The sequence below is a fragment of the Mastigoproctus giganteus genome, chromosome 3 (assembly GCF_048544385.1).
Source record: "Mastigoproctus giganteus isolate SK-2022 chromosome 3, ASM4854438v1, whole genome shotgun sequence".
NCBI classification, from domain to species: domain Eukaryota; kingdom Metazoa; phylum Arthropoda; class Arachnida; order Uropygi; family Thelyphonidae; genus Mastigoproctus; species Mastigoproctus giganteus.
The window spans coordinates 190372696-190388284 of NC_143577.1; the positions used below are offsets into that span (position 1 = coordinate 190372696).

The 15589-nt window shown below is 37.2% G+C and overlaps 1 protein-coding gene across 1 annotated transcript in view; it reads right to left on the minus strand.

Annotated features, from left to right (window-relative positions):
* Positions 1 to 15024, minus strand: part of LOC150088513 (cytochrome P450 2J4-like) — a 28375-nt gene extending 13351 nt beyond the window's left edge. The window contains exons 1-6 of the mRNA XM_090370204.1: positions 14789 to 15024; positions 14095 to 14219; positions 13312 to 13388; positions 12780 to 12887; positions 10101 to 10402; positions 306 to 424 (exon numbers count right to left, since the gene is read on the minus strand). Of these exons, the coding sequence (XP_090226330.1) occupies positions 306 to 424; positions 10101 to 10402; positions 12780 to 12887; positions 13312 to 13388; positions 14095 to 14219; positions 14789 to 15000 (943 nt within the window). The 5' untranslated portion in view covers positions 15001 to 15024. The remainder of the gene's footprint in view (positions 1 to 305; positions 425 to 10100; positions 10403 to 12779; positions 12888 to 13311; positions 13389 to 14094; positions 14220 to 14788) is intronic.
* Positions 15025 to 15589: the final 565 nt, after the last annotated feature.

The window sequence follows — 15589 nt, forward strand, 5'->3', positions numbered from 1 at the left end:
TCGAATCTCCAAGAACTGCGTGACACACTCATGCCTGCATGGTACTCGATTCCTGCACAACGTTTTCAGCATCTTGTTCAATCTATGCCTAGAAGAATTCAGGCTGTTTTGAAGGCTAAAGGAGGCTCAACAAGCTATGTAGGTGGGAGCATAATGCACGTTCCTATCGATAAGGCTATCATAAATAATTGCAAAATCATTTGAAATGAGTTTACAGGAAATTGAAAATTCATATGCATTTCTCAACAACAACAAAAAAAAGACAAGCACGAGCAAATTTTAGAGTTACAAGACAATAAACTCACCTGACAAGTTAGTAGTTTTATTGCTTCTTAAACGTTTCTCCATTTCGTTAATGAAATTATTTATGAAATCTGGAATGTCACCCGCATCTCGATTCGCTTTGTGCTTTTGTAGTTCCTCGCTGCACAATTAATCACATTAAATTAAAGTCATTCTGTGGCTCAATTACTGTCTATGATAAACGTCAAAATATATAAAAATAAACAGGACATTCATGAACTATAACATACTGAAATTTCTCTTTAATATTAATATCTATAATTATAATATATGTATTTCTGTTTACTAGTGAAAAATTAGGTTTTCGCTTTGTCACAGCGTAGTTCAGTTAGTCGGTCACAGACAAGTGTCGCGTGGTTTATCTCCCTGAAGCTCCGGGTTATACGCCCAGCAAACAGGCAAACTAACCGAAGTTAGTTTTTCAGTAAATGATCTGTATTTTATAGATTTTGTTCCAATTTAGCAACCTTTGGTTTACTTTAAATTAAATTTATTAGTAGGTTTTCAGGAAAATGAGATAAGCAGTGTATATTATTTTCAGTGTTTGTTTCTGCTAATATTTTAGGCTTTCTCGTGTCCTTTTAAGTTGGATGTAAACAAAAATTAATTTTTTATTGATATTTAAGGTTTTAAAAATAAAAGTGTACATAACTGATAACAGATGGCACCACAAACATCAAAGCTGTTTTCGTACTCTTAAAGGCCGATTTTATAAAATCCAAGTCATGAAAACATTTGAATAATGTTCAAATGATATTACTCATTAATATAAAAAAGTGTGTGTATATATATATATATATATATATATATATATATATATATATATATATATTGAGTTCCAGTTACATTGTAATACCACTTTTGCACCTTTTTAAGCAAGTGGTAGATGACTCTCATCAACCGGTGAAATACCACCACTTTGCTTATTGGAGGCTTGAAGTGGTGGAACCCATGTTTAGTCTCCAGAGCTAAGTTCCGGTCAACCCTTCTCGATCTCTTCCAGCATGCAGTACGATTGATGACTTTTGAGGTTATGATGAACATCGTGGCGAGATCCAATATTCCTTACATTTCGAGGGTACAGCTCTAAAACGGTGTTCGCAGGCCGGCCGCTAGTTAGTACACCGGACCGAACCTATTGGTAACTCTCTAGAAGGCTTCTGGATCAGCTAGCGTATAATCTTGCTACCTCTACTCTGCCAGATTGTGACTGGAGGGAGTCCGAGTAGTGTGAATGTGGGTAACATTGTCGAGGCCACATTATGTCAAGGATCTGGGTATATTCTTACCATGTGTACGCCATATCCAACAATTTCATTACTTCATACAGCATGTCCCACCTACTTTTCTAACTATTGAATACACCATGAATTGTCAAACTAATAGAGCAAGCTTATCTGCGAAAAGTCCTAAACACTTCCTAATTCATTTCACAAATATACGTGGTCTCAATTCTAATCTCAACGATGTCCATTTCCACTTGCAGTCTGCCAAACCCCATGTACGTTTTCTGACAGAATCTCAGTTATCAGTTGATTCAACTACTGCTCATCTCAGATGCCCAAATTATTCGCTGTATGATTCCTTTCGCCTCAAAGGTGGTACTTGTGCATATGTCCGTTCTGATATTCCCTGTCAGACACTTAGCAATTTGGAATCTCCTCTCTTTGATCTTCTCTGGCTTAAAATCTCTCTACCTCATTGTGTCAAATTCATCTGTTGTCTCTACCGTTCTCCCAACTCCACTAATCACTTGGAGCTCTTTGACTTCCTCTCTTTGCAACTTGACTTTCTCCAGTCCAACTTTCCTAACAGTGAGGTAATTTTCCTTGGTGATTTTAATGTTCACAACTCCAGCTGGCTTCGGTTTTCTAGTCACACCGACCCAGCAGGTCGAGATGCTGAGGCTTTTGCAATTACTAATGACCTAGCACAGATTGTTCATTTACCTACAAGAATACCGGACAATCCTAATCATACAGCCAATACGCTTGATCTTTTTCTCACAAACAACCCTTCTAAGTACACGGTTGAAGTGAGAGGTCCTTTAGGCACTTCAGATCTCAACTTGGTGATTGTCTCTTCTCCAATGGAACCTTTATCTCATGGCTATTCCCAACCTCGTGTTGTTTGGCATTACAAGAATGCAAAATGGGATGACCTGCGAGACTTCTTTTCTTATTTTCCTTGGTCGGATTACTGTTTCAAAACTTCTGATGTCAACGTTTGCTCAGATCGTGTCAGTGAAATTATTCTTCCAGGAATGGAATCCTTTATCCCACACTCCATTTTAAAATCTCGTCCTTTATCTAAACCTTGGTTTTCCAATAAATGTGCTAAGGCTGTTCAAGAGAAGAACGTTGCATATCGTAATTGGCTTGTTTCTAATTCTTCAGTTTCATTTTCTGCCTACACCAAAGCTCGCAACAATTGTAAAGTAGTTATTAATCAGTCCAAACTAAAGTTTGAACAGGCTAAGAGTAGAAAACTTGCTTCTTGCCCTAATGGTAGCGGAGCATTCTGGTCTCTTGCCAAAGCTATTGGCCGCAACTTTTGCCCATCTCTGCTCCCACCTCTATCCAAACCAGATGGTTCTGTTGTCACTTCAGCCAAGGATAAAGCTGACCTGCTAGCATCCCATTTTTCTTCCTGCTCATGTATTAATGATCTTGGTAAAACACCTCCCACCATTCCCAACACGCTCCATTCTATGCCTCCTGTGGTCTTCCGTCAAAAGGATATCAGAAGGATTTTGATGAATCTTGATGCTAAAAAAGCTCAAGGTCTTGATGGTATTTCTCCACTTGTTCTCAAAACCTGTGCTCCTGAACTTACTCCTATTCTTTGCCGCCTTTTTTCACTTTATTATTCCAAAGGTGTTTTTCCTTCTGCTTGGAAATTTGCTCATATCCAGCCAGTTCCTAAAAAGGGTGACAAATCCCTCCCATCCAATTATCGTACCATTGCAATTACTTCTACTCTTTCTAAAGTAATGGAGAAATCCATTAATCGCCAACTGAAACTACATAGAAATGTTCCGTCTGATCAACGATCGCCAGTATGGATTCCGTCAGTGTCGATCCACTGGTGATATTCTGGCTTATGTTACCCATTTATGGACGGATTCAATGGAAAGGTTCGGTGAAACACAAGTAGTTAGTGTTGACATCTCAAAGGCTTTTGATCGTGTTTGGCATAAAGGTCTTCTAAACAAGCTTTCATCTTATGGTTTGCCAACTGTTTTTAGTAATTGGTTATCCAGTTTTCTCTCTGATCGCTCACTGAGGGTGGTGGTAGATGGCTCTCTGTCTTCTAACTTGTCCACTAATGCCGGTGACCCCTAAGGTTCAGTTCTTTCCCCCACTCTTTTCCTCTTGTATATCAATGACCTTCTTCCATTGACTGGAAATGCTATCTATAGTTTTGCCGATGATAGCACATTGCATTCAACTTTCCATTTTGAGAAACCTTATCCTGCTCAATCAGCTTCAAGTTCTCGAAAATCTGCTACCAATTCCTTAAATGCCGATCATCAGGTAATTCTCTAGTGGGGCAAAGAAAACTTAGTTGATTTCAACCCTTCTAAAACTCAGTCTTGTCTTATATCTCGCAAAAAGGATTCTTCTACCGCTATGCTTATCTTTAGTGACACTCCGATTTCTAGGCAAAATGATATATCTCTTTTGGGGATTACCCTGACTTCTAATATCTCTTAGCACAAGCACATTACAAATATTGCTTCCTCTGCATCTAAAAAACTTGGTTTTCTCTTTCGCTCTCGGCGTTACTTTTCTTCCAACAGTTGCTCACTCTGTATAAATCGCAAATCCGCCCTGCTATGGAATATTGTTCCCACATCTGGGGTGGTGCCCCCAAAACCTCTCTCAGGCTTCTTGATTCCATTCAGAAGAGGGCAGTTAGGTTAATCAATGATTCATCTCTAACAGAGTCTCTCCACTCGCTTTCTCATAGACGTACTGTTTCTGCTGCATGCCCATTCTACAGATACTTCAATGGGCACTGTTCTTCTGAATTGGATTCTATAATTCCCGCTCTCTCTTTCAAAACAGTCCGAACACGTGCCGCCACCAGCCAACATCCATTTACTGTCCAACTTCAACCCACAGAACCAACTTTTCATCTTCCTCATTTATTCATTCAACTGCCGTTTTCTGGAACAACCTTCCTTCATACATATTTCCTGAAAATTACAATCTACAGAAGTTCAAGTTCAATGTCAACAAATATCTTCTTTCCTCTTCTCAACCTCCAACCCAAGCACGGTACTAAGTACTATAGGTTGTAATACATCTCGTGTTTGGGGTTCTCATAAAAAAAAAAAAAAAAAAGTATCTGCGTATTGCAGTGGTTAACGTATTTGATTCTGAAGTATTTGATTTTGAAGTAGTGAAACCGGGGTTCAAATCACAAACAGGGTTTTTATTATTGTGAAAAAAAAGCAAAAAAGAAACGAACAAACCATGGCGCCATCTAGCGGCTAAATTTAAAATAAACAGAGTTCGGCCAGCGCAAAGGATTCTGGGGGTGGACAGCGGAGTTCAATAAAATACCTCATTGACCTAAATATTAGGTCACTATGTCAAATCGTATAATATACTGTTAGTGAACAGGTAGCTGTGACTACTGAGATGGAACTTTTGTCTAGTCTAACTGATGAGTTGTACAAGGTACATTGTATGATCATCAACGTATGAGGGGATCTCTAAAATGAGAAAAGATATGAAGAGCTTTCTCTTGGAAGAAGTTAATAAGGTTACAAGAAGGCAGGAGACATAATTATGGACAAATGGGGTTTAGAAACATGGAATACGGCTGTATTATTAGAAAATGAAAATCTTAGAGCGTTAAATGCTGAGATCAGTAAACGGTTGAGTTTAGCAGAACATTTAATACAAACATTTCCCACTGAGCCTCACAAAGTAGTGAGTGAAGGACACGGTGTGATACGTAGTAAAGATCAAGTGCAAGGGGTGGAAGCAATGCGTACGTATGCTGAGATAGTGAATGGTACTCATCCCAGGGAAGGAAGGAAGGTCTGGGGAAAATCGTATGATTCTTTGAACTTCTGATAGTAATCATAAAACGAGTTCTGAGTTTAAAAATGTAGAAAATGCATTGAAAATGAATTTCAGTCAGGGAAAGTCCGGGCGCTACGATTAGCGCGAAGTTATTTTGTTATTATTCTCTCCTCAATATTTTATAAGCTTATATCCACATTGGATCGTTTTAGCTTGGCAGTAATTTCTCGTAGGCATCGACCCTTTACTGTAGTTTCTAAATGTATTTTTATGCCTTGGTTATGGACACGTTACAAAATATTGTACTTACAGCTCTTCTATTTGTGGTCATTGTGAAAGAGCGGGGGAGGGGATGTATACGCAGAATTCACAAATAAAGAGCAGGATCCAAGCTGTGCTAACTGCAAGCGCCGTAAACGAGATTTTTGCCATTCAATAAGGGACATTATGTTCCCTTATATATTAAAAAGCGCTGGAATTGGTAAGAACTCGGAAACCTACTCAATAGTTGTAATGAATGAAGAGAGAGGGGATGGAAGAGGATCCTGAGTTAACTAAAGTTTTGTTTAAGTGGCAGGGGCTAGAATCCAGTTTATGTGTATCCCTTGTTACGGCGTCTTGGCGTGGCCGAAGAGCAAAGTGATGTCTGTTCGAGTTCTACGATTGGGTGATTACTTTGAATGGTAATTTGTCTTTGTAGTTCTTTGATTGGATGTAAATTATCTTCTAATTTAGAATGAAATGCGTAGTTATCATTTGCACATGTTTTGGTGTTGTGTAGTCGTCGCCATTGTGCTGATGCTATTGGATATTTTTTCTGTGCTGCGCTTTTCTTCTTATTCTTTTCATTAGTTATTCTTGTTTCCTCGTGTTGTTCGCTATCGATATTGAGCTGCTGTTGGTTGCTCTGCTGCAGTACAGTAAAGAGGATTTGCGGAGTGCTATTAAACGGTAGCTGCCATCAAGAAGAGTCGATGGTCAGTTCGACTCCAACCTCGCAGAGTTTGTGGCAGCGGTGACATAACAATGGCTTTCCTCAATGGAATTCGTGAAGAATACTGGCCGGCATGCCTGGACTGATGAGATGAGTTTTCTTTGTATCCTGGCTAGGCCTTCCAGCACCACCCGCCTTGTCGAAGCAGGGATCAAAGTGGTGTGTTGAACCTGGGTTTCAGCACACCCACATACCATACCATAGAAAGTAACTTTAGACTTCAATAAATAAAATTACAAACTAGAGAGCACCTAATGGCTGTCACTTCTCAGACGAGAAATAATCCATTATCCATGTCTGTAAAAATCGCGATTTCTGAACCAGAATTAAGCTAAAATTTCAACTATTTCTAATAACCAACTGCGTACAACTTCTGACTCTAATACTAGATATTAAATTCACATTAGCAGGACACATCACCAATTTGCGCACTTTTTTTTTTTAATTCAACATGCTTAAAAGTATTTCATCAATGTCATGGTGAACTAAGGACACACAATGTAGTTGTAGCACTGTGCTGCAATTATATCGTGTACTAGTAAATTTCCTTCTGGATTATGGAGCCAATGTTTATGATTCTGCTCGAAAGAGCTTTCTTATAAAATTGAACACCATCGAGCACAGTGCTCTGATAATTGCTTTGGGAGCTTTTCGAACATCTCCAGCACAAAACCTTTATATAGAAGCAAATGAACCAACCCCCCTCACTACATCTCAGGAGGGAAACTACCGCTTATTTATGTAGCTAAATTTCTGAATTTGCCATTGTGATAGATCAAAAAGATGGATTCACTGATGGATCAAAAAGATCCATCAGTGAATCTTTTTTATTCAGTTTATGAAAGTAAGCCAATGAAAGAAAACCTGCTGGAATTAGATTACGAAGCCTGATAAACATCTCCGAACGTTGATCTTGAAAAGAAATAGAACAACCGGATCCACCATAGTCCCTAAAAATAGCTTCCTGCGACGACTAGCTTGAACGTTTGGGGAGAGGAAGGAATTTATCAGCCCACCTGCAACATCTAGCAACTAAACGGAACTCATTCACCTGATTATTCTCATTATTATGAAATTTACACTGATGGCTCGGAAACAGATGCTGCTGTTGGTGCAATTGCACAATTCTCTCTACTACCAAAGAGAATATAGTATATATACTGCTGACCTACCTCTTGAACATTTCGACACTTTTTGGCATATGGATGATTTTGTGACTTCAGCAGATTGGCTCAGGGCAAGAACAGTTCAGCACGGATTCTTATACCGAGGAGGAGACGCATATTTTGTCTCTAGTGTTGTGGAAGAGAATAGTTATCTAGTAAGAATCCCGTTTGTAACATTAAGTGTTCAATTATTATTCAAATTAATCAAGAATATTATTTATTTTGAGAGTGAAAATGGAACTGTTATGTTGTAATGTGTCATTCAAATTAACCCCTCGACGTGGGTTCGCGATTAGCATCTGTATGTTCCAACGGCCCAGCTTAATTTCGACAAATAAGCTTCAACGGTACTTTGGATATCTTGTAACATTTTATTTATTCGAATAAAAACAAAGTAGCACTAAGTATTGATCCTTGCAGTATATCTTCTTCTTCTTCTTGAATGTCTGCTTGAGATCATACATTTTTGATTCATAATTGTAAGTTTCTGAGAATCAAAACACGTTGAATGAGGAGAGGTAATTGTCCCCTTAATCCAAGGAAGTAAAGGTCGTCTAGGATGCCAAATCTCCATGTTGTGCCAAAAGCTTTTTCGACACCCAGACTCACCATAACTAAACGTTTCTTTTTTTATAAATGCTTTAAGGATGTTTGACTGCTTTGATCATCACATCAAGCCGCTTATTTTTCTAATAGTTTTCCTAAGAAATTTGTGAGTGATATTGGTCGATAGTTCTGTAGGGCTCGGCGACCTTTTCCTGGTTTAGAGAAAGTCAAGACAGAGGAACGTTGCCATGACTGTGAGTATGAATTTTCCAAAACAACCATTCATAAAAAAACATTGGCAGGGAATTTAAGGCTATTTCTTTATATGTTTTAACTTAATTCTATATATTCGAACTGGACCTTCAGCACTGTTAGATGGCCTGGATAAATCCTCTTTAAATTATTGCGAAATGTTTATTCTTAATCAAAAGATAAATTAGTGATAATTTATTTTATATCGCTCGGCTATCTTTTTGAATAAACTAGTCATATGCCATTACTGCTAATATACTTATATTATAGAATATTTCAACAAGCTCATTTTCTATCTATAGAGGGGCAGTATATGTCCTATCGATTCCAGCTAAAATTGGGAAAGATATCGATTGTATTTCCCATTTATTATTGTCCAAATTAAGTTGATATCTGTGTCTTTAGTAATACTAAATGCAAATTTTATTCAGAAGTCTTTTCTGCAATTTGTCTGATTTGCCCACATTTTGCTTCCAGTCTCTTATAATTAATGAGGTTGTTGTTGAGTGGTGTTTGGGAAGTTAGTTCCATGCTTTATTTCTTTCGTGTTCTGCTTTATTGAAATATTACCAATTGTTCATATATTTACGTTTTCCATGACTGGGATATTGACTTGGTAGCTGTCTAGTATGTGTTCGATCACATTGATTATCAGTTAATTCTGTATAATGTGCTTAAAAGAGATGCTTGCAGATTTCTTTTTTCCAATCTGCTTTGGAGAATTTCCACATTTGTAATTTGAAGTGTAAGACCTTGTGGAACAGCAACTCCAAAATAAATTATACACTTGGTGGGAGTTGAATTAAAAACTATACTGGAAGAAAGGGATCTGGGAGTTACAACGAGGCAGACATGAAGTTTTCTGAGCAGTGTAAACAGGCAGCCAGGAAAGCCCATGGTGTCATATCGATGATTTATTGAAGATCATCGTGTAGATATTGGGAGGACATAATCCCATTATAAGGCAATTTTAAGACCACATTTGGAATATTATTTGAAATATACTGACGTCTGAAAAAATAAATTTAATGTTGACTGTCTTGTAGTCGTAAACCCGTATTATTTATACAGATATTGAATATTTATAAACAATATGTTTAGTGAATTTATTCCCAAAATTTTTAATTAGTAAATTCAAAATTATTGCGGTAAATAATAGCAGCAGATGAATTAAGAGAATATTCAATAATTAATTTTTCATTGAATATATGTTGGTGGAAAAGACCTTATCGGATGGCACAATGAATATAACCTGTATTTTTTTTTCTCTCTCTCCAAACTCGACATTTCTGAACGCGAATCAGGATAATCTATAAATTAGTCAGGTTAAAAGGAATAGCATATATAATAATAAACATCACATACACTGAGGGCTCATGGACTTAGCTGATTTGGAGATTATTCTACACACCAAACAAACCATCCAAATAAAAAGTGGCAAGCCATGTTCATCAAAAAGCCAAAATAGAGAGAATTCATAAGAAGCCCTGTCTTCGATTTCCCTTTTTGTCATTGTAAGTTTTATTAATTCGTTCCAAAATATTTCACGTTTCCAGTACAAAATCTGGCAATTAGCTTTTATACGTGAAGTACATTTTAACACCATAGCTTTTAATTAAAGATAACCCTACTGGTTAGCCGTAATTTTGGTTCTTTCTTTCTTATATTGTCTGGTCGATCAATGGAGGTGGGGTCCAGTGGTTTAGAACAGAACCTCAATAAACAGACTACATCTATAATTGTAAAGGATTTTTCCCTAAGCATGCTATAAAATTTAATTCTCAGAAGTAGTTCACTTACCTTATAAGTTCATCAAATTTCTTGAATAATTTCAATTGATGGTGATAGTTAAGCTTTCCTAAGAAACGATAGAAATACCAGATAGATGGAACATAGCCAACAATTGAACTTTCGTCGAAGAACTCCAGAAAAGCATCCATCAATTGGCGAATGAAATGCCACACTGGATCTTCGTGTTCTAATCGTTTTCCAAAAATTAGAATCCAAGCAGAGTTTGCTGCACTAACAAAGATATGCTCATAAAATTTACATGGTTGCCCTTTGTGTTTCCCCAAAGTTTCTAGCAGAGCGGTAGCTTCCTCCTGAAAATAAAAATACGTTATTAATATTGTACGTATATAAACGTAATTATAAAGTTAATTTCTGTTTCTTTCCGAGAAAGGGAACTTCTGTTATCCAGCTGATAGTCTGGTATCCAAATCTAACTGAGCTATTTCTTGGTATTTAGTCCAGTTAGCCTTGTCAAATTTCCAGGTTGTCCAAATGTTACTGTGGGGAGGAGAACTTGCACAGATGATAGAAAAGCTATCGCTGGGTTGTCAGTAACGTCTATGAGACGAAATATCGTTGGAGAACACACAGGTATGTTCTCCAACAAATGCAGAGCTTGAGCCAGATGGTAAATGCACGTATATGTGATCATCAGTGTTTAAAATAGTTAGATTGTTTATCTATTTTTTTTTTTTTTTTCAATTATCTATCCTCTGCAGTCAAGATGTCGAGAACCCCATAAGGGATGAAGGCCATTCCAGTCACCCATAATGCAAAAGAGAGCAGGTATGCCTTACTATATCATCTAAATCAGCAAGTGCGTATGTATGATTTGGTGATAGATAGTACAAAACTAGTGTCGTTGTTGTGATACTAATGTTGACACGGACTGCAGCTGCCTCTAAAGATGTTTGCAAGGGGATCGGTCTAGAGGGAACTACAGAGTTCACTAGGAGTGCTACTCCTCCTTGAGCTAAATTAGAGGAGTTTCTGTACATAGTTAATGTTTAATTTTCATAGATATTGTATATGTGAGATTTGTTTCTTGAATGCATACTGCAATAGGCTTATATTCACTTAGGAGACCGTAAAACTCATAAGTTAGCACGGAGCTCTTAATGTCATCTTCCGGATGAATTTCACAAACTGTTATCTTCGTCTGCTGTTTCATCGATGTCCATGGTATCAGAGCTGAAGTTGAACATTTCAGTTCTTTCAGAGCTCTTGGTTTGTTCTTTCAGTTGCTGACTGGGATTCTTATCTGGAGGTATTGTTACCGATGTATTTACTTCTTGAGTTGCATACTTGGAAGGAGATTGTTCCTTCGAAGAAAGTACCGATTTCACTCAACCATATATATCGGCATATTTGGAGGGCTGAGCAGTTAGTCTGAGTTGTACTGACGTAGTCGTTGAGTAACTGACGCGTATGTAGATGGTTTAGTAAGAATTGCAAAATGTTTCTTTGCCTCTTGATATGACACTTTGTGCTCTATCTTATATTTCTGAAAGTTCATCCCATTTCCATTGAATCCAGTCCTTAGATAAGGCAGAATGATGATTATGATAATTAGGACAGTTTTGGGTTTCATTGTTACAGTTCGGGTGTGTGTACTCTTTTGATTCACAAGAAGCACAAGTAACTACATCTCTGCACACAGTTTGAGAATGACCAAATTTTTGGCATTTTAAGCACTGCACTGGATTGGGAATGTATGGTTGAATACGCATCTAAAGTTGTGGAGAGATTTAGTGATTTAAATGTCAATATGACTTCCGAATAGGACAGACCCTCCATCTTTTCGCATGGACCACATTTTGGTTGTTTAATTTGCGGAAACGTTCATCCTCTGATACATTTAGTAGACCCTCTTCCGATATTATCCCTTTAGAGGAGTTACGGGTAACCTTTGTGAGAATTCCACCCAAGTTTCTGATTCAAAAATGGGGAGAGCTTACTCACTGGTTGGTCTGTGCAGGAATGTAATATTAAAAAGAGAGGAGAGGAAAAATCCGTTCGTTCTTTTTTTTTTTTGTCTCTTGGCATGGCATGTATTCAAGTCAACTTGCCTATCTGGATCAAATATGCCTATCTGGATCCATAATTGGACCTGTTTTGAATTGTCCACCCGTCGCTCCTTTTAGCCATGGGAGAGAATTTCTTCTCCCAAGTTTTCAGCCCGCCACGTGGAGGCAGGAGTGGTGCCATCAGCGACCTAGCGATAAGGGAAGGTTAGTAGGTGAGTCTTATATACAAGAAGAAAGGTGTCTTTCCTAAGAAGCTAACTTCTTTACGTGAGAAAATCAACATTAGATAACTTTGGAACATTAGAAAAATAACGCTATAGAACAATCAACCGCTCTTTTAAGAAAATCGATTTCAAAATGGCTCAGGAATCGCTATAGTCACTCGGGGCTACAAGTGATATATTGTGTGTGTGAAATACGTGGGTAAATAGCATACATTGTCCCTTATTCATTCGGAATATTTGCGAGTAGCTTTTGGGTATTAATAGAAAAATGTGAAACAAAAATTGAGCAGGAAAGGGTTCCTGGCTATGAAAGAAAACCAACATTATTAAAACTAAAAGAAGAATAGAAAAAAGAAACTTTGTTGAATATTGCAATGCGTGAAAGAGACCAGAGCAAGAAGAGAAAAAAATGGATATTAAGCAGAGAGTGAAATTACCTTTTTGTGTTGTTCAAAGAGTGACTTTCTCATTCCAGCATTTCTCAATGTGGTAACTGAAACTCTTCTTTGTTCTTCCCAATCGCCTCCATTTGCAGACCCAAACTCCTAAAAAAATTAATAAAGTCATTCAGACGGTATCCCGTTATAAAATATCGACATAACATCATAATTATAAAGTTTTACTGCGGAGACTTCAAAGTAAAAAGAAATGTGGAAATAAGGATCATGTCGATCAATGTTATACAAAATTATATACTCTGGTAGTATTTTTAAATTTCAGAGCTACTAAGAATGGCTATATATGTACCAGTGTACTGCTTCACACAGTGAGCCAAACTATAAAATTTCCAACTGATTTATGATATATAATTATTATAAAAAGCTAAGGAATGTACGCACTTGCACTAATGTAAAGTTGAGAATACAGAAGGTTTAGAAGTCTAACTCTGAGTTAACTCACAAGTTAAATAGAAACATGACTGACAATTATAACCACATTTACTTTAGAGGAACCGGAGTTCTTACTTACTGCACTGTTATACAAAGAACAAAAACTTCTATCATGCAAGGGATATGAAGAGAACCAGGTGAAGATATGGCTCGAGACTATCAAGGCCAGAAAAAAAAAAAACTAAAGACGCGAGGAGAGTGATTCGGTTGAAGTTCTGGATATCTGGTTGGCGTACCGTCTCAAAAGGCCCGTTGTTGTTGGATTTTCCAGTGCCTTACAAGAAAAGCTGGCTAAGGTCGCTCGAAAACGAGCTCTTCTTGTAATGGGCCCTCATAAGGGACCATTACAAGAAGAGCCTCTGTCTCCTGAAATTGCTCCTATAGTGCGTGACAACACAGTGTGACACATTTAGCCAACGTATCATCTCCACCTTCGACTGCCGCTTCAAGTCGTCCAACGACCAACCCAAAGAACCACCTAAATGGCAATGACTTGCCAATCTTGAGTACTGGACAGTGGCTATCCCACTGAGCAAGCCAAAACGCAGAAATGAAGTGATGTGGTTGTAAGCAATGATTTTCTTGGCATGAATAATTTGCAGCTCTGTAAGGTGGTAGATGGTTTCTATGGGACACTCGGAATTTGCATTCCAAAATGCTTATTATATCAAATATTCGCCTTCAGCGACAGTGTTCACAATAAAATATTCACGAAGAGCATTTTTTTCTGCTCATTTTGTGGAGCAGTGTATTTTTTATTATTAATTTCACGTTTATTCTTATAATATTATATCTCTTGAAATCATATTTTATCTACAATTCTCCACAGATGTATTTATTTTAAACTCCTTTATTTATTTACCAAGTCCATTTGGTAACTTCTGAAGGGCTCCTCCGGGCCTGTGTAGGAATTCCGTTTTTGGAAGAGTTTCTTTAATTGACTTGAAGTCTGTTATCACAACTGCATGAGTTCTACCCAGTCTGAGGCTAAAAAAGAAATGATATCAGTTGAATTATTGAATGTAAGGGAATACAAGAATTGATTTATTGGGTTACAATTACATTGGCGCATTAGCAGCTAAGGCTTGATTATAGAAGTTTAAAAATAAATAAATTCTGATACAAAAAAAGCTGCTTCGTCATAAGGGTCAAAAGCAATATATGTATAAAAACATTATCAGTATTTTATACGTTTATATAAATTACTAAGGTGTAAAAACTGTTGACCAACTGTGATTGTTAGATAAAATTTCACTGAGTGTATAGGGGCTCAGTCAGATGATCAAAAGCAGTCAAATAATTATCGTTAAATTCTGTACAGTCAACTAAAATATGTCTAATAGATAAAATGGTGTCGCAGGACTTTCACATAGGAATGCCAATTGTTATTGGTATAATTAACTAAGCTCTAATTGACAATTGCATACTATATGTAACTTAACTCACTTGTACTGTCTCTCATACTTACCAATACTTCTAATTTAAGTGTTCGAAAATTTGGTGACCTATAATAAACGCTTGTATCCTCATTCTTCCCACCCTCTTGTCCAACTTACCTGAAAACACTTCCATACACCTTGGAAAGTTCCGCGAACTGGAGTGCTGGATTTTTGCCCAAATATGGCAAATATCCCACAATGGGTAAGCCCGTTGGCCCAGGAGAAATGTTTCTCTGTTGCCTAATCGCATTTTGTAACCCATAGAACAAAAGTAGCACCACAAATGTCAAGAGCAACATTTGCTGAAACAAAGATAGATATTCAAGCATCACTCGAGGTTATCCGTTTCCAATAGTACCGCGATTGAATAATGAATCTCGCTTACAGCTTTCACTCGAAGTGGCAAAGTGACCTCGAATACGAGGAGGTGAATTCGAAGTTATTTCCGTACTACACCTACAATGTTTTGATTGCATTCAAAGGCGTTTTATTAAATATTTCTATGACGCATGTTACAGTTCAATTAGAGTTTAATTCCATTCATTTGGAACCTCGCTTATCATATTTACGATGTATGGCTTATATCTTGAAGTTAAGAATTTAGTATTCAAAACCGAATGTGCTTTAATTAATTTGAAAAATGTTTTTAGGAAGTTCTCTCGGTAGTGCTCAATAACAAGAACGTACATAGAAATTTCATTAAGGGTACAAAAAGAACTAATCTTTGTTTATGTAACATATGTTATGAAAATATAAATTTCACCACTTTCAAGAAGAATATGAAATGTCTCTGGAGAGTTTATAGGGTATATATATTTGTGCACCGGATGGAAAAGACCTAATTCCGAACTAAGGGATTTTGATTTTTATATATTTGTTTTCGTCATTTTCCGCCTCCAGCGAGGATTACATGGTTTT